This window comes from Salvelinus alpinus, chromosome 28 (genome assembly GCF_045679555.1).
Source record: "Salvelinus alpinus chromosome 28, SLU_Salpinus.1, whole genome shotgun sequence".
Taxonomy (NCBI): domain Eukaryota; kingdom Metazoa; phylum Chordata; class Actinopteri; order Salmoniformes; family Salmonidae; genus Salvelinus; species Salvelinus alpinus.
The window spans coordinates 45,237,493-45,257,276 of NC_092113.1; the positions used below are offsets into that span (position 1 = coordinate 45,237,493).

The 19,784-nt window shown below is 43.8% G+C and overlaps 1 protein-coding gene across 1 annotated transcript in view; it reads right to left on the reverse strand.

Annotated features, from left to right (window-relative positions):
* Positions 1 to 19,784, reverse strand: part of LOC139557925 (filamin-A-like) — a 238,834-nt gene that overhangs the window by 50,380 nt on the left and 168,670 nt on the right. Inside the window, exons 25-28 of the mRNA XM_071373278.1 lie at positions 10,069 to 10,236; positions 9,689 to 9,812; positions 9,101 to 9,257; positions 6,978 to 7,167 (exon numbers count right to left, since the gene is read on the reverse strand). Coding sequence (XP_071229379.1) covers positions 6,978 to 7,167; positions 9,101 to 9,257; positions 9,689 to 9,812; positions 10,069 to 10,236 — 639 coding nt within the window. The remainder of the gene's footprint in view (positions 1 to 6,977; positions 7,168 to 9,100; positions 9,258 to 9,688; positions 9,813 to 10,068; positions 10,237 to 19,784) is intronic.

The window sequence follows — 19,784 nt, forward strand, 5'->3', positions numbered from 1 at the left end:
GGAGGGGTAGAGGGATGGAGGGATGGAGAGATGGAGAGGTGGAGGGATGGAGAGATGGAGGGATGGAGAGATGGAGGAATGGAGGGGTAGAGGGATGGAGGGATGGAGAGATGGAGAGGGGGAGGGATGGAGAGATGGAGGGATGGAGAGGTGGAGGAATGGAGGAATGGAGGGGTAGAGGGATGGAGGGATGGAGAGATGGAGAGGTGGAGGGATGGAGAGATGGAGGGATGGAGAGATGGAGGAATGGAGGGGTAGAGGGATGGAGGGATGGAGAGATGGAGAGGTGGAGGGATGGAGAGATTGAGGGATGGAGAGATGGAGGAATGGAGGGGTAGAGGGATGGAGGGATGGAGAGGTGGAGGGATGGAGAGATGGAGGGATGGAGAGATGGAGGGATGGAGAGATGGAGAGATGGAGGAATGGAGTAATGGAGGGATGGAGGGATGGAGAGATGGAGAGGTGGAGGGATGGAGAGATGGAGAGATGGAGAGGTGGAGGAATGGAGGGGTAGAGGGGTGGAGGGATGGAGAGATGGAGGGATGGAGAGATGGACGAATGGAGGAATGGAGGGATGGAGGGATGGAGAGATGGAGAGGTGGAGAGATGGAGGGATGGAGGAATGGAGGGATGGAGAGATGGAGGGATGGAGAGATGGAGAGATGGAGAGGTGGAGGGATGGAGGGATGGAGGGTTGGAGAGATGGAGGGATGGAGGAATGGAGGGATGGAGGGATGGAGAGATGGAGGGATGGAGGGATGGAGAGATGGAGGGGTGGAGGGATGGAGAGATTGGGGGAAATAGAGTCAGACACAGAGAATAAGTCTGAGACTCCCTCCCTCCCTCCTTCCCTCCCTCCCTCCCTCCCTCCCACATGTCACCCATGTATCATCTCCATGATCCCATGAGCCATATTCTCCTTAAAGCACTATAGACGTATAGGGAACACAATGTCACCATGCCATCTTCTACTGTTAGACTACATTAGTTATTAGATGAGAGAGAGAGAGAGAGAAGAAGAGAGAAAGAGAGAAAGAAAGAGAGAGACAGAGAGAGAGTACACTGTGGCAAACTATTTGACCATGGTTAATTATCAAAACCTTACAAAAACCTTGACAAAGTACAGGCTCAGTAAGCAGAGCCCTTGAAACCCTTGTTCAGGGTTTCAAAGACCTCTATGATGAGAGTAGGCTACCCGTCCTGTTGGGGGAGGACGCAGAGAGCTGTGGGTTGTGATAATAGTAATATTATGTTAATATTGTAAATCTCCAAAGCTTTGGCAATATGTACATTGTTACGTCATGCCAATAAAGCGAATTGAATTGAGAGAGAGAGAGAGGTCATGAGCAGATGAGCTCACATTTTTCAGCATGTTTTTACAAAAAGAGATTTAGAGTTAAATAAACTTGGATTGTTTTGGCAAGGACACATACAGGATACAACCCTCCACAACATAATCTTCACTACAAAATTCCAAACCTCCAACCTGATTTTGGACGGAATTACCCTCAAACTACCAAGGATTATTATTCCCAAGCCAAACACCAGAAACCTGAAAACACCATCCAACCTGGAACTGAGATGTTTAGTCTGAAGCTATTTTTTATTTTCAAAAGCCAAGTAGAAAAATGCATTACAATGATATATTTTACTTTATAAGAACTGAATGCTAAGGCTACCAAGCTTACTAGGACAAAGAGTCTACTTGAACAGAGCAATACTCAATCATGAGGCATTAAAGTCAAAGGAACTGAATAATATTAAGAAATGCTATAGATGGAAGGAATGTAGTGTGGAAACCTACCAAACAACAATTAGGCAACAACAAATTCAACCCTATCAAATCTAAACATTTCAATCAGAAAACTGAAGAAAATGAACAACAATGACAAATGGATTGATGAAGAATGCAAAAACCTAATAAAGAAATTGAGAAACCTATCCAAACATAAACATAGAGGCCCAGCAAACCTGAATCTTCACTATCGTGAAATACACTACGGAAAAAGAAGGAACAGCACGTCAGAAATCAGCTCAATGTAATTGAAGAATCTATAGACTCTAACCAATTCTGGGAAAATTGGAAAACACTAAACAAACAACAAAATGGAGATGTATGGGTAAACCACTTCTCCAATCTTTTTGGTCCTATAACAAAGAACAAAGAACAAACAGCAAAAACATATACATAATCAAATACAAATCTTAGAGTCAACTATTAAAGACTACCGAACCCTCTGGATTCTTCAATTACAATGAATGAACTACAGGACAAAATGCAAACCCTCCAACCCAAAAAGGCATGTGGTGTTGATGGTATCTTCAATGAAATTATAAAATATACAGACAATAAATTCCAATGGGCTATATTTTAATTATTTAACATCATTCTTTGCTCTTGCATCTTCCCCAATATTTGGAACCTAGGACTGATCACCCAATCCACAAAAGTGGAGACAAATTTGACCCCAACAACTACCGTGGGATATGCGTCAACAGCAACCTTGGGAAAATCCTCTGCATTATCATTAACAGCAGACTCGTACATTTCCTCAGTGAAAACAAACTGAGCAAATGTCAAATTGGCTTTTTACCAAATTATCGTACGACAGACCACGTATTCACCCTGCACACCCTAATTGACTAACAAACAAACCAACAAAAACAAAGGTTACTTTCAAAAAAGCATTTGAATCAATTTGGCATGAAGGTCTGCTACACAAACAGACTCCACAGAGCCCCAGGACAGTAACACAATTATACCCAACCAAATCATTAGAAAACAAAAAGATAATTACTTGACATATTGGAAAGAATTAACAAAAAAACAGAGCAAACTAGAATGCTATTTGGCCCTAAACAGAGACTACACAGTGGGGGAATACCTGACCACTGTAACTGACCCAAACTTAAGGAAAGCTTTGACTATGTACAGACTGAGTGAGCATAGCCTTGCTATTGAGAAAGGCCACTGTAGGCAGACCTGGCTCTCAAGAGAAGACAGGCTATGTGCACACTGGCCACAAAATGAGGAGGAAACGAGCTGCACTTCCTATGACCATATTAGAGACACATATTTCCCTCAGATTACACAGATCCAAAAAGAATTTGAAAACCAACCCAATTTGATAAACTCCCATATCTACTGGGTGAAATACAACAGTGTGCCATGCAGAGTCAAACAGCCTAAAGTAACAAAGTAACGGACCAGAGACGGAACCAGACCAGACTAGTGGATCTACCATCTAAGTGTTCTTACCCAGAGACGGAACCAGACCAGACTAGTGGATCTATCATCTAAGTGTTCTTACCCAGAGACAGAACCAGACCAGACTAGTGGATCTATCATCTAAGTGTTCTTACCCAGAGACAGAACCAGACCAGACTAGTGGATCTATCATCTAAGTGTTCTTACCCAGAGACAGAACCAGACCAGACCAGACTAGTGGATCTACCATCTAAGTGTTCTTACCCAGAGACGGAACCAGACCAGACTAGTGGATCTACCATCTAAGTGTTCTTACCCAGAGACAGAACCAGACCAGACTAGTGGATCTATCATCTAAGTGTTCTTACCCAGAGACAGAACCAGACCAGACTAGTGGATCTATCATCTAAGTGTTCTTACCCAGAGACGGAACCAGACCAGACCAGACTAGTGGATCTACCATCTAAGTGTTCTTACCCAGAGACGGAACAAGACCAGACCAGACTAGTGGATCTACCATCTAAGTGTTCTTACCCAGAGACAGAACCAGACCAGACTAGTGGATCTATCATCTAAGTGTTCTTACCCAGAGACAGAACCAGACCAGACTAGTGGATCTATCATCTAAGTGTCCTTACCCAGAGACAGAACCAGACCAGACCAGACTAGTGGATCTATCATCTAAGTGTTCTTACCCAGAGACGGAACCAGACCAGACTAGTGGATCTACCATCTAAGTGTTCTTACCCAGAGACAGAACCAGACCAGACTAGTGGATCTACCATCTAAGTGTTCTTACCCAGAGACGGAACCAGACCAGACCAGACTAGTGGATCTATCATCTAAGTGTTCTTACCCAGAGACGGAACCAGACCAGACTAGTGGATCTACCATCTAAGTGTTCTTACCCAGAGACAGAACCAGACCAGACTAGTGGATCTATCATCTAAGTGTTCTTACCCAGAGACGGAACCAGACCAGACTAGTGGATCTACCATCTAAGTGTTCTTACCCAGAGACGGAACAAGACCAGACCAGACTAGTGGATCTATCATCTAAGTGTTCTTACCCAGAGACGGAACCAGACCAGACTAGTGGATCTACCATCTAAGTGTTCTTACCCAGAGACGGAACCAGACCAGACTAGTGGATCTACCATCTAAGTGTTCTTACCCAGAGACGGAACCAGACCAGACTAGTGGATCTATCATCTAAGTGTTCTTACCCAGAGACGGAACCAGACCAGACTAGTGGATCTATCATCTAAGTGTTCTTACCCAGAGACGGAACCAGACCAGACTAGTGGATCTACCATCTAAGTGTTCTTACCCAGAGACGGAACCAGACCAGACTAGTGGATCTACCATCTAAGTGTTCTTACCCAGAGACGGAAGCAGACCAGACCAGACTAGTGGATCTACCATCTAAGTGTTCTTACCCAGAGACGGAACCAGACCAGACTAGTGGATCTACCATCTAAGTGTTCTTACCCAGAGACGGAACAAGACCAGACCAGACTAGTGGATCTACCATCTAAGTGTTCTTACCCAGAGACGGAACAAGACCAAACCAGACTAGTGGATCTACCATCTAAGTGTTCTTACCCAGAGACGGAACCAGACCAGACTAGTGGATCTATCATCTAAGTGTTCTTACCCAGAGACGGAACCAGACCAGACTAGTGGATCTACCATCTAAGTGTTCTTACCCAGAGACGGAACCAGACCAGACTAGTGGATCTACCATCTAAGTGTTATTACCCAGAGACGGAACCAGACCAGACTAGTGGATCTACCATCTAAGTGTTCTTACCCAGAGACGGAACCAGACCAGACCAGACTAGTGGATCTACCATCTAAGTGTTCTTACCCAGAGACGGAACCAGACCAGACTAGTGGATCTACCATCTAAGTGTTCTTACCCAGAGACAGAACCAGACCAGACTAGTGGATCTACCATCTAAGTGTTCTTACCCAGAGACAGAACCAGACCAGACTAGTGGATCTATCATCTAAGTGTTCTTACCCAGAGACAGAACCAGACCAGACTAGTGGATCTATCATCTAAGTGTTCTTACCCAGAGACAGAACCAGACCAGACCAGACTAGTGGATCTACCATCTAAGTGTTCTTACCCAGAGACGGAACCAGGCCAGACTAGTGGATCTACCATCTAAGTGTTCTTACCCAGAGACAGAACCAGACCAGACTAGTGGATCTATCATCTAAGTGTTCTTACCCAGAGACAGAACCAGACCAGACTAGTGGATCTATCATCTAAGTGTTCTTACCCAGAGACGGAACCAGACCAGACCAGACTAGTGGATCTACCATCTAAGTGTTCTTACCCAGAGACGGAACAAGACCAGACCAGACTAGTGGATCTACCATCTAAGTGTTCTTACCCAGAGACGGAACCAGACCAGACCAGACTAGTGGATCTATCATCTAAGTGTTCTTACCCAGAGACGGAACCAGACCAGACTAGTGGATCTACCATCTAAGTGTTCTTACCCAGAGACAGAACCAGACCAGACTAGTGGATCTATCATCTAAGTGTTCTTACCCAGAGACGGAACCAGACCAGACTAGTGGATCTACCATCTAAGTGTTCTTACCCAGAGACGGAACCAGACCAGACTAGTGGATCTACCATCTAAGTGTTCTTACCCAGAGACGGAACCAGACCAGACTAGTGGATCTACCATCTAAGTGTTCTTACCCAGAGACGGAACCAGACCAGACTAGTGGATCTACCATCTAAGTGTTCTTACCCAGAGACGGAACCAGACCAGACTAGTGGATCTACCATCTAAGTGTTCTTACCCAGAGACGGAACCAGACCAGACCAGACTAGTGGATCTACCATCTAAGTGTTCTTACCCAGAGACGGAACCAGACCAGACTAGTGGATCTACCATCTAAGTGTTCTTACCCAGAGACAGAACCAGACCAGACCAGACTAGTGGATCTACCATCTAAGTGTTCTTACCCAGAGACGGAACAAGACCAGACCAGACTAGTGGATCTACCATCTAAGTGTTCTTACCCAGAGACGGAACCAGACCAGACCAGACTAGTGGATCTACCATCTAAGTGTTCTTACCCAGAGACAGAACCAGACCAGACTAGTGGATCTACCATCTAAGTGTTCTTACCCAGAGACAGAACCAGACCAGACTAGTGGATCTACCATCTAAGTGTTCTTACCCAGAGACAGAACCAGACCAGACTAGTGGATCTATCATCTAAGTGTTCTTACCCAGAGACGGAACCAGACCAGACTAGTGGATCTACCATCTACGTGTTCTTACCCAGAGACAGAACAAGACCAGACCAGACTAGTGGATCTACCATCTAAGTGTTCTTACCCAGAGACGGAACCAGACCAGACCAGACTAGTGGATCTACCATCTAAGTGTTCTTACCCAGAGACGGAACCAGACCAGACCAGACTAGTGGATCTACCATCTAAGTGTTCTTACCCAGAGACGGAACCAGACCAGACCAGACTAGTGGATCTACCATCTAAGTGTTCTTACCCAGGCCGTGGCCTACGATTGACACTGAGAAGGAGAAGGGTGGAAGCAGGGGAGCGAAACAGTGACAAACACAATGAGAGGCAACAACTGGTGCTCCAAACGGAGGGATGAAGCAAATGTGAAGGAGGGGAGGAGGAAGGGAGAAGGGTATGTGCATGTGGGGTGGAGGGCACACTAATGCACAAATAATCAATCAATACAGTTACACACAATCGGTCTGTGTCCTACCTGTGATGGTACACTTGCTGGCATCTCCAGTAGGTAGAGCGCTGATGTGGTAGGGGGAGTAAGGGATCTCGTCCCCTCCATACTTTATCAGCACGGTGTAACGACCTGCCATGTCAGGTATATACGACACCAGATAGGTCCCGTCCTGGTTGTCACAGATACTGGCCTTCTTAGGCTTCCCCTCTGGGTCCTGGAGACAGTCACCATGGAAACAGACAGTCAGATTAGGTAAACATCGAGACAGTCCGACCGATGGGCTAGCCCGCACATGACCTTGGTAAGCATACCATCTCCTATACCTGGCTAAAACCCTTAGATACAGTGGGATTAGATGTATTGGTAGGTGAGGTAGTAGACATAGTGGGATTAGATGTATTGTTAGGTTAGGACTCTTAGATATAGTGGGATTAGATGTATTAGTTGGTTTGGATTTAGATATAGTGGGAGTTCACGTATTGGTAGGTTAGGACTCTTGGACATAGTGGAATTAGATGTATTGGTAGGTTAGGATTCTTAGACATAGTGGAATTAGATGTATTGGTAGGTTAGGACTCTTAGACATTGTGTAATTAGATGTATTGGTAGGTTAGGACTCTTGGACATAGTGGGATTAGATGTATTGGTAGGTTAGGACTCTTAGACATAGTGGGATTAGATGTATTGGTAGGTGAGGACTCTTTGATATAGTGGGATTAGATGTATTGGTAGGTGAGGACTCTTAGACATAGTGGAATTAGATGTATTGGTAGGTGAGGATGTAGACATAGTGGGATTAGATGTATTGGTAGGTGAGGACTCTTAGACATAGTGGGATTAGATGTATTGGTAGGTGAGGACTCTTAGACATAGTGGGATTAGATGTATTGGTAGGTTACGACTCTTAGACATAGTGGGATTAGATGTATTGGTAGGTTAGGACTCTTAGACATAGTGGGATTAGATGTATTGGTAGGTTAGGACTCTTAGACATAGTGGAATTAGATGTATTGGTAGGTTAGGACTCTTAGACATAGTGGGATTAGATGTATTGGTAGGTTAGGACTCTTAGACATAGTGGGATTAGATGTATTGGTAGGTGAGGACTCTTAGACATAGTGGGATTAGATGTATTGGTAGGTGAGGATGTAGACATAGTGGGATTAGATGTATTGGTAGGTGAGGACTCTTAGACATAGTGGAATTAGATGTATTGGTAGGTTAGGACTCTTAGACATAGTGGAATTAGATGTATTGGTAGGTTAGGACTCTTGGACATAGTGGGATTAGATGTATTGGTAGGTTAGGACTCTTAGACATCGTGGAATTAGATGTATTGGTAGGTGAGGACTCTTAGATATAGTGGAATTAGATGTATTGGTAGGTTAGGACTCTTGGACATAGTGGGATTAGATGTATTGGTAGGTTAGGACTCTTAGACATAGTGGAATTAGATGTATTGGTAGGTGAGGACTCTTAGATATAGTGGAATTAGATGTATTGGTAGGTTAGGACTCTTAGACATAGTGGGATTAGATGTATTGGTAGGTTAGGACTCTTAGACATAGTGGGATTAGATGTATTGGTAGGTTACGACTCTTAGACATAGTGGGATTAGATGTATTGGTAGGTTAGGACTCTTAGACATAGTGGAATTAGATGTATTGGTAGGTTAGGACTCTTAGACATAGTGGGATTAGATGTATTGGTAGGTTAGGACTCTTAGACATAGTGGAATTAGATGTATTGGTAGGTTAGGACTCTTGGACATAGTGGGATTAGATGTATTGGTAGGTTAGGACTCTTAGACATAGTGGGATTAGATGTATTGGTAGGTTAGGACTCTTAGACATAGTGGGATTAGATGTATTGGTAGGTTAGGACTCTTAGACATAGTGGAATTAGATGTATTGGTAGGTGAGGACTCTTAGACATAGTGGAATTAGATGTATTGGTAGGTTAGGACTCTTAGACATAGTGGGATTAGATGTATTGGTAGGTTAGGACTCTTAGACATAGTGGGATTAGATGTATTGGTAGGTTAGGATGTAGACATAGTGGGATTAGATGTATTGGTAGGTTAGGACTCTTGGACATAGTGGGAGTAGATGTATTGGTAGGCTGGCCTCTTTGTTGACAGGACTCACAGTGATCTGCACAGCGAGCAGCCCCACTCCTGCATCCTTGACCGCGATGGTGAACTCGACAGGCAGAGAGGCGGGCACTCCAGTGGTGTTGAGACCAGGGCCGCTGGCGTGCACCTTACTGGCATCATGTGTAGGCAACACCTGGACCTTGTAGGGACTGGGTGGGGGGGGTGCAGTGTCAGAACTGTTTTTGTGTGTTTATTGGTGTGTGTGTGTGTGTGTGTGTGTGTGCTGCCAGTGTATGTGTGTGTGTGTTGCCTGTGTGTGTGTGTTGCCTGTGTGTGTGTGTTGCCAGTGTGTGTGTGTGTGTTGCCATTGTGTGTGTGTGTGTGTTACCTATGTGTGTGTGTGTGTGTGTGTGTGTGTGTGTGTGTGTGTGTGTGTGTGTGTGTGTGTGTGTGTGTGTGTGTTGCCAGTGTGTGTGTGTGTTTGTTACCTATGTGTGTGTGTGTGTGTGTGTGTGTGTGTGTGTGTGTGTGTGTGTGTGTGTGTGTGTGTGTGTGTGTGTGTGTGTGTGTGTGTGTGTGTGTGTGTGTGTGTGTTTGTGTGTGTGTGTGTGTTGCCAGTGTGTGTGTGTGTGTTTGTTACCTGCTTTGGATCTCTTGGTCAGCGTACAGTACATTGATAGAGTAAGGTCCCTCTCTGGTCGGGATGTAGTTCACTGTGTGAGTCTGGTCTCCATTATCCACTAACTCTACTGGCTCCACTACACCTACACACCACACACGCACCAAAAACATCAAAACACACACACACACAAACACACACACACACACACACACACACACACACACACACACACACACACACACACACACACACACACACACACACACACACACACACACACACACACACACACACACACACACACTAAATGTACACACTCAGACACACAAGAGAAAGAGCAACCAGAGTTCTACACATGAACCAAAGGTAACTAAAATAGATGGCTCTTATACACACACCTTTGGGTCCTTGTACTCTGACTTGTAGAGGGGCGACTCCTGCTTTAGAGGTGTCCACGGAGAAAGCCTGTGGAATGTTGGCACGCACGTTGGTTCCAAGCCCCTCCCCCATGCACTTAACCTTAGAAATGTCCACCGTGTTGCTGACAGGCACCTGGAAGGGACTGCCTAAAGGCGGGAAGAGAGAGAGAGGGAGAGAGATGAAGGGAGGGAGAGAGAGGGAGAGAGAAATAGAGAAAGATTAAGGGCAAGAGAGAGATGAATGACGAGACCGAGATGAAGTGAGAGAGAAAGAAAAAGAGGTGAATGGAGATAGGGAGAGAAAGGGGGAGTGAAGAGAAAGATCAGTAGATGAATTTGTTTTAAACTGGAAAGAGATCGGGGGCTTAATAAACTGGAAAGAGATTGGGGGGTTAATAAACTGGAGAGAGATTGGGGGGTTAATAAACTGGAGAGAGATTGGGGGGTAATAAACTGGAGAGAGATTGGGGGGTTAATAAACTGGAAAGAGATTGGGGGGTTAATAAACTGGAAAGAGATTGGGGGGTTAATAAACTGGAGAGAGATTGGGGGGTTAATAAACTGGAAAAAGATTGGGGGGGTTAATAAACTGGAAAGAGATTGGGGGGTTAATAAACTGGAAAGAGATTGGGGGGTTAATTAACTGGAAAGAGATTGGGGGGTTAATAAACTGGAAAGAGATTGGGGGGTTAATAAACTGGAAAGAGATTTGGGGGGTTATTAAACTGGAAAGAGATTGGGGGGTTAATAAACTGGAAAGAGATTGGGGGGTTAATAAACTGGAAAGAGATTGGGGGGTTAATTAACTGGAAAGAGATTGGGGGGTTAATAAACTGGAAAGAGATTGGGGGGTTAATAAACTGGAGAGAGATTGGGGGGTTAATAAACTGGAAAGAGATTGGGGGGTTAATAAACTGGAAAGAGATTGGGGGGTTATTAAACTGGAAAGAGATTGGGGGGTTAATAAACTGGAAAGAGATTGGGGGGTTAATTAACTGGAAAGAGATTGGGGGGTTAATAAACTGGAAAGAGATTGGGGGGTTAATAAACTGGAAAGAGATTGGGGGGTTAATAAACTGGAAAGAGATTGGGGGGTTATTAAACTGGAAAGAGATCGGGGGGTTAATAAACTGGAAAGAGATCGGGGGGTTATTAAACTGGAAAGAGATTGGGGGGTTAATAAACTGGAAAGAGATTGGGGGGTTAATAAACTGGAAAGAGATTGGGGGGGTTAATAAACTGGAAAGAGATTGGGGGGTTAATAAACTGGAGAGAGATTGGTGGGTTAATAAACTGGAAAGAGATTTGGGGGTTAATAAACTGGAGAGAGATTGGGGGGTTAATAAACTGGAGAGAGATTGGGGGGTTAATAAACTGGAGAGAGATTGGGGGTTAATAAACTGGAGAGAGATTGGGGGGTTAATAAACTGGAAAGAGATTGGGGGGGTTTATAAACTGGAAAGAGATTGGGGGGTTAATAAACTGGAAAGAGATTGGGGGGTTAATAAACTGGAGAGAGATTGGGGGGTTAATAAACTGGAGAGAGATTGGGGGGGTTAATAAACTGGAAAGAGATTGGGGGGTTAATAAACTGGAAAGAGATTGGGGGGGTTAATAAACTGGAGAGAGATTGGGGGGGTTAATAAACTGGAAAGAGATTGGGGGGTTAATAAACTGGAAAGAGATTGGGGGGTTAATAAACTGGAAAGAGATTGGGGGGTTAATAAACTGGAAAGAGATTGGGGGGTTAATAAACTGGAGAGCGATTGGGGGGTTAATAAACTGGAGAGAGATTGGGGGGGTTAATAAACTGGAGAGAGATTGGGGGGTTAATAAACGGGAAAGAGATGGGGGGGTTAATAAACTGGAGAGAGATTGGGGGGGTTAATAAACTGGAGAGAGATTGGGGGGGTTAATAAACTGGAGAGAGATTGGGGGGGTTAATAAACTGGAGAGAGATTGGGGGGGTTAATAAACTGGAAAGAGATTGGGGGGTTAATAAACTGGAAAGAGATTGGGGGGGTTAATAAACTGGAGAGAGATTGGGGGGGTTAATAAACTGGAGAGAGATTGGGGGGGTTAATAAACTGGAGAGAGATGGGGCGGTTAATAAACTGGAGAGAGATTGGGGGGGTTAATAAACTGGAAAGAGATTGGGGGGGTAATAAACTGGAAAGAGATTGGGGGGTTAATAAACTGGAGAGAGATTGGGGTGGTTAATAAACTGGAGAGAGATTGGGGGGTTAATAAACTGGAAAGAGATTGGGGGGTTAATAAACTGGAAAGAGATTTGGGGGGTTAATAAACTGGAGAGAGATTGGGGGGTTAATAAACTGGAGAGAGATTGGGGGGTTAATAAACTGGAAAGAGATTGGGGGGTTAATTAACTGGAAAGAGATTGGGGGGGGTTAATAAACTGGAGAGAGATTGGGGGGTTAATAAACTGGAGAGAGATTGGGGGGTTAATAAACTGGAAAGAGATTGGGGGGTTAATAAACTGGAAAGAGATTGGGGGGGTTAATAAACTGGAGAGAGATTGGGGGGTTAATAAACTGGAGAGAGATTGGGGGGTTAATGAACTGGAAAGAGATTGCGGGGTTAATAAACTGGAAAGAGATTGGGGGGTTAATTAACTGGAAAGAGATGGGGGGGTTAATAAACTGGAAAGAGATTGGGGGGTTATTAACTGGAAAGAGATTGGGGGGTTAATAAACTGGAGAGAGATTGGGGGGTTAATAAACTGGAAAGAGATTGGGGGGGTCAAAGAGAGATTGCGGGGTTAATAAACTGGAAAGAGATTGGGGGGTTAATTAACTGGAAAGAGATGGGGGGGTTAATAAACTGGAAAGAGATTGGGGGGTTATTAACTGGAAAGAGATTGGGGGGTTAATAAACTGGAGAGAGATTGGGGGGTTAATAAACTGGAAAGAGATTGGGGGGGTTAATAAACTGGAAAGAGATTTGGGGGTTAATAAACTGGAGAGAGATTGGGGGGTTAATAAACTGGAAAGAGATTGGGGTTGATAATAAACTGGAGAGAGATTTGGGGGTTAATAAACTGGAAAGAGATTGGGGGGTTAATAAACTGGAGAGAGATTGGGGGGGTTAATAAACTGGAAAGAGATTGGGGGTTAATAAACTGGAAAGAGATTGGGGTGTTAATAAACTGGAAAGAGATTGGGGTTTAATAAACTGGAAAGAGATTGGGGGGTTAATAAACTGGAAAGAGCTTGGGGTTTAATAAACTGGAAAGAGATTGGGGGGTTAATAAACTGGAGAGAGATTGGGGGGTTAATAAACTGGAAAGAGCTTGGGGGTTAATAAACTGGAAAGAGCTTGGGGTTCAATAAACTGGAAAGAGATTGGGGGGTTAATAAACTGGAAAGAGATTGGGGGGTTAATAAACTGGAGAGCGATTGGGGGGTTAATAAACTGGAGAGAGATTGGGGGGGTTAATAAACTGGAGAGAGATTGGGGGGTTAATAAACGGGAAAGAGATGGGGGGGTTAATAAACTGGAGAGAGATTGGAAAGAGATTGGGGGGTTAATAAACTGGAAAGAGATTGGGGGGTTAATAAACTGGAGAGCGATTGGGGGGTTAATAAACTGGAGAGAGATTGGGGGGGTTAATAAACTGGAGAGAGATTGGGGGGTTAATAAACGGGAAAGAGATGGGGGGGTTAATAAACTGGAGAGAGATTTGGGGGGGTTAATAAACTGGAGAGAGATTGGGGGGGTTAATAAACTGGAGAGAGATTGGGGGGGTTAATAAACTGGAGAGAGATTGGGGGGGTTAATAAACTGGAAAGAGATTGGGGGGTTAATAAACTGGAAAGAGATTGGGGGGGTTAATAAACTGGAGAGAGATTGGGGGGGTTAATAAACTGGAGAGAGATTGGGGGGGTTAATAAACTGGAGAGAGATGGGGCGGTTAATAAACTGGAGAGAGATTGGGGGGGTTAATAAACTGGAAAGAGATTGGGGGGGTAATAAACTGGAAAGAGATTGGGGGGTTAATAAACTGGAGAGAGATTGGGGTGGTTAATAAACTGGAGAGAGATTGGGGGGTTAATAAACTGGAAAGAGATTGGGGGGTTAATAAACTGGAAAGAGATTTGGGGGGTTAATAAACTGGAGAGAGATTGGGGGGTTAATAAACTGGAGAGAGATTGGGGGGTTAATAAACTGGAAAGAGATTGGGGGGTTAATTAACTGGAAAGAGATTGGGGGGGGTTAATAAACTGGAGAGAGATTGGGGGGTTAATAAACTGGAGAGAGATTGGGGGGTTAATAAACTGGAAAGAGATTGGGGGGTTAATAAACTGGAAAGAGATTGGGGGGGTTAATAAACTGGAGAGAGATTGGGGGGTTAATAAACTGGAGAGAGATTGGGGGGTTAATGAACTGGAAAGAGATTGCGGGGTTAATAAACTGGAAAGAGATTGGGGGGTTAATTAACTGGAAAGAGATGGGGGGGTTAATAAACTGGAAAGAGATTGGGGGGTTATTAACTGGAAAGAGATTGGGGGGTTAATAAACTGGAGAGAGATTGGGGGGTTAATAAACTGGAAAGAGATTGGGGGGGTTAATAAACTGGAAAGAGATTTGGGGGTTAATAAACTGGAGAGAGATTGGGGGGTTAATAAACTGGAAAGAGATTGGGGTTGATAATAAACTGGAGAGAGATTTGGGGGTTAATAAACTGGAAAGAGATTGGGGGGTTAATAAACTGGAGAGAGATTGGGGGGGTTAATAAACTGGAAAGAGATTGGGGGTTAATAAACTGGAAAGAGATTGGGGTGTTAATAAACTGGAAAGAGATTGGGGTTTAATAAACTGGAAAGAGATTGGGGGGTTAATAAACTGGAAAGAGCTTGGGGTTTAATAAACTGGAAAGAGATTGGGGGGTTAATAAACTGGAGAGAGATTGGGGGGTTAATAAACTGGAAAGAGCTTGGGGGTTAATAAACTGGAAAGAGCTTGGGGTTCAATAAACTGGAAAGAGATTGGGGGGTTAATAAACTGGAAAGAGATTGGGGGGTTAATAAACTGGAAAGAGATCGGGGGGTTAATAAACTGGAAAGAGATTGGGGGGTTAATAAACTGGAGAGAGATTGGGGGGTTAATAAACTGGAAAGAGATGGGGGGGTTAATAAACTGGAAAGAGATTGGGGGGTTAATAAACTGGAAAGAGATTGTGGGGTTAATAAACTGGAAAGAGATTGGGGGGGTTAATAAACTGGAAAGAGATTGGGGTGGTTAATGAACTGGAAAGAGATTGGGGTGGTTAATAATCTGGAGAGAGATCGGGGGGTTAATAAACTGGAGAGAGATTGGGGGGTTAATAAACTGGAAAGAGATCGGGGGGTTAATAAACTGGAGAGAGATTGGGGGGTTAATAAACTGGAAAAAGATTGGGGGGGTAAATAAACTGGAAAGAGATTGGGGGGCTAATAAACTGGAAAGAGATTGGGGGGGTTAATAAACTGGAGAGAGATTGGGGGGTTAATAAACTGGAGAGAGATTGGGGGGTTAATAAACTGGAGAGAGATCGGGGGGTTTAAAAACTGGAAAGAGATTGGGGGTTAATAAACTGGAAAGAGATTGGGGGGTTAATAAACTGGAAAGAGATTGGGGGGTTAATAAACTGGAAAGAGATTGGGGGTTAATAAACTAGAAAGAGATTGGGGGTTAATAAACTGGAGAGAGATTGGGGGGTTAATATACTGGAAAGAGATTGGGGGGTTAATAAACTGGAGAGAGATTGGGGGGTTAATAAACTGGAGAGAGATTGGGGGGTTAATAAACTGGAGAGAGATTGGGGGGTTAATAAACTGGAGAGAGATTGAGGGGTTAATAAACTGGAAAGAGATTGGGGGGTTAATAAACTGGAAAGAGATTGGGGGTTAATAAACTGGAGAGAGATTGGGGGGATAATAAACTGGAAAGAGATTGGGAGTTAATAAACTGGAAAGAGATTGGGGGGTTAATAAACTGGAGAGAGATTGGGGGTTAATAAACTGGAAAGAGCTTGGGGGGTTAATAAACTGGAAAGAGATTGGGGGGTTAATAAACTGGAGAGAGATTGGGGGGTTAATAAACTGGAAAGAGATTGGGGGGTTAATAATTGGAGAGAGATTGGGGGTTAATAAACTGGAAGAGAGATTGGGGGGGTAATAAACTGGAAAGAGACTGGGGGGGTTAATAAACTGGAAAGAGATTGGGGGGTTAATAAACTGGAGAGAGATTGGGGGTTAATAAACTGGAGAGAGATTGGGGGGTTAATAAACTGAGAAAGGCGGTTAATAAACTGGAGAGAGATTGGGGGGTTAATAAACTGGAAAGAGATTGGGGGGGTAATAAACTGGAAAGAGATTGGGGGGTTAATAAACTGGAGAGAGATTGGGGTGGTTAATAAACTGGAGAGAGATTGGGGGGTTAATAAACTGGAAAGAGATTGGGGGGTTAATGAACTGGAAAGAGATTTGGGGGGTTAATAAACTGGAGAGAGATTGGGGGGTTAATAAACTGGAGAGAGATTGGGGGGTTAATAAACTGGAAAGAGATTGGGGGGTTAATTAACTGGAAAGAGATTGGGGGGGTTAATAAACTGGAGAGAGATTGGGGGGTTAATAAACTGGAGAGAGATTGGGGGGTTAATAAACTGGAAAGAGATTGGGGGGTTAATAAACTGGAAAGAGATTGGGGGGGTTAATAAACAGGAAAGAGATTGGGGGGTTAATAAACTGGAGAGAGATTGGGGGGTTAATAAACTGGAAAGAGATTGCGGGGTTAATAAACTGGAAAGAGATTGGGGGGTTAATTAACTGGAAAGAGATGGGGGGGTTAATAAACTGGAAAGAGATTGGGGGGTTATTAACTGGAAAGAGATTGGGGGGTTAATAAACTGGAGAGAGATTGGGGGGTTAATAAACTGGAAAGAGATTGGGGGGGTTAATAAACTGGAAAGAGATTGGGGGGTTAATAAACTGGAGAGAGATTGGGGGGTTAATAAACTGGAAAGAGATTGGGGTTGATAATAAACTGGAGAGAGATTTGGGGGTTAATAAACTGGAAAGAGATTGGGGGGTTAATAAACTGGAGAGAGATTGGGGGGGTTAATAAACTGGAAAGAGATTGGGGGTTAATAAACTGGAAAGAGATTGGGGTGTTAATAAACTGGAAAGAGATTGGGGTGTTAATAAACTGGAAAGAGATTGGGGGGTTAATAAACTGGAAAGAGCTTGGGGTTTAATAAACTGGAAAGAGATTGGGGGGTTAATAAACTGGAGAGAGATTGGGGGGTTAATAAACTGGAAAGAGCTTGGGGGTTAATAAACTGGAAAGAGCTTGGGGTTCAATAAACTGGAAAGAGATTGGGGGGTTAATAAACTGGAAAGAGATTGGGGGGTTAATAAACTGGAAAGAGATCGGGGGGTTAATAAACTGGAAAGAGGTTGGGGGGTTAATAAACTGGAGAGAGATTGGGGGGTTAATAAACTGGAAAGAGATGGGGGGGTTAATAAACTGGAAAGAGATTGGGGGGTTAATAAACTGGAAAGAGATTGTGGGGTTAATAAACTGGAAAGAGATTGGGGGGGTTAATAAACTGGAAAGAGATTGGGGTGGTTAATGAACTGGAAAGAGATTGGGGTAGTTAATAATCTGGAGAGAGATCGGGGGGTTAATAAACTGGAGAGAGATTGGGGGGTTAATAAACTGGAAAGAGATCGGGGGGTTAATAAACTGGAGAGAGATTGGGGGGTTAATAAACTGGAAAAAGATTGGGGGGTAAATAAACTGGAAAGAGATTGGGGGGCTAATAAACTGGAAAGAGATTGGGGGGGTTAATAAACTGGAGAGAGATTGGGGGGTTAATAAACTGGAGAGAGATTGGGGGGTTAATAAACTGGAGAGAGATCGGGGGGTTTAAAAACTGGAAAGAGATTGGGGGTTAATAAACTGGAAAGAGATTGGGGGGTTAATGAACTGGAAAGAGATTGGGGGGTTAATAAACTGGAAAGAGATTGGGGGTTAATAAACTAGAAAGAGATTGGGGGTTAATAAACTGGAGAGAGATTGGGGGGGTTAATATACTGGAAAGAGATTGGGGGGTTAATAAACTGGAGAGAGATTGGGGGGTTAATAAACTGGAGAGAGATTGGGGGGTTAATAAACTGGAGAGAGATTGGGGGGTTAATAAACTGGAGAGAGATTGGGGGGTTAATAAACTGGAAAGAGATTGGGGGGTTAATAAACTGGAAAGAGATTGGGGGTTAATAAACTGGAGAGAGATTGGGGGGATAATAAACTGGAAAGAGATTGGGAGTTAATAAACTGGAAAGAGATTGGGGGGTTAATAAACTGGAGAGAGATTGGGGGTTAATAAACTGGAAAGAGCTTGGGGGGTTAATAAACTGGAAAGAGATTGGGGGGTTAATAAACTGGAGAGAGATTGGGGGGTTAATAAACTGGAAAGAGATTGGGGGTTTAATAATTGGAGAGAGATTGGGGGTTAATAAACTGGAAAGAGATTGGGGGGTAATAAACTGGAAAGAGATTGGGGGGGTTAATAAACTGGAAAGAGATTGGGGGGTTAATAAACTGGAGAGAGATTGGGGGGTTAATAAACTGGAAAGAGATTGGGGGGTTAATAAACTGGAGAGAGATTGGGGGGGTTAATAAACTGGAAAGAGATTGGGGGTTAATAAACTGGAAAGAGATTGGGGGGTTAATAAACTGGAAAGAGATCGGGGGGTTAATAAACTGGAAAGAGATTGGGGGGTTAATTAACTGGAAAGAGATGGGGGGGTTAATAAACTGGAAAGAGATTGGGGGGTTAATTAACTGGAAAGAGATGGGGGGGTTAATAAACTGGAAAGAGATTGGGGGGTTAATAAACTGGAAAGAGATTGGGGGGTTAATAAACTGGAGAGAGATTGGGGAGGTTAATAAACTGGAAAGAGATTGGGGGGTTAATAAACTGGAAAAAGATTGGGGGGTTAATAAACTGGAAAGAGATTGGGGGTTAATAAACTGGAAAAGAATTGGGGGGTTAATAAACTGGAAAGAGATCGGGGGGTTAATAAACTGGAAAGAGATTGGGGTTGTAGATAAACTGGAGAGAGATTGGGGGGTTAATAAACTGGAAAGAGATTGGGGGTTAATAAACTGGAAAGAGCTTGGGGTTTAATAAACTGGAAAGAGATTGGGGGGTTAATAAACTGGAGAGAGATTGGGGGGGTTAATAAACTGGAGAGAGATTGGGGGGTTAATAAACTGGAGAGAGATTGGGGGGGTTAATAAACTGGAGAGAGATTGGGGGGTTAATAAACTGGAGAGAGTTTGGGGGGTTAATAAACTGGAAAGAGCTTGGGGATTAATAAACTGGAAAGAGATTGGGGGGGTTAATAAACTGGAAAGAGATTGGGGGGTTAATAAACTGGAGAGAGATTGGGGGGTTAATAAACTGGAAAGAGATTGGGGGGTTAATAAACTGGAGAGAGATTGGGGAGGTTAATAAACTGGAAAGAGATTGGTGGGTTAATAAACTGGAAAGAGATTGGGGGGGTTAATAAACTGGAAAGAGATTGGGGGGTTAATAAACTGGAAAGAGATTGGGGGGTTAATAAACTGGAAAGAGATCGGGGGGTTAATAAACTGGAAAGAGATGGGGGGGTTAATTAACTGGAAAG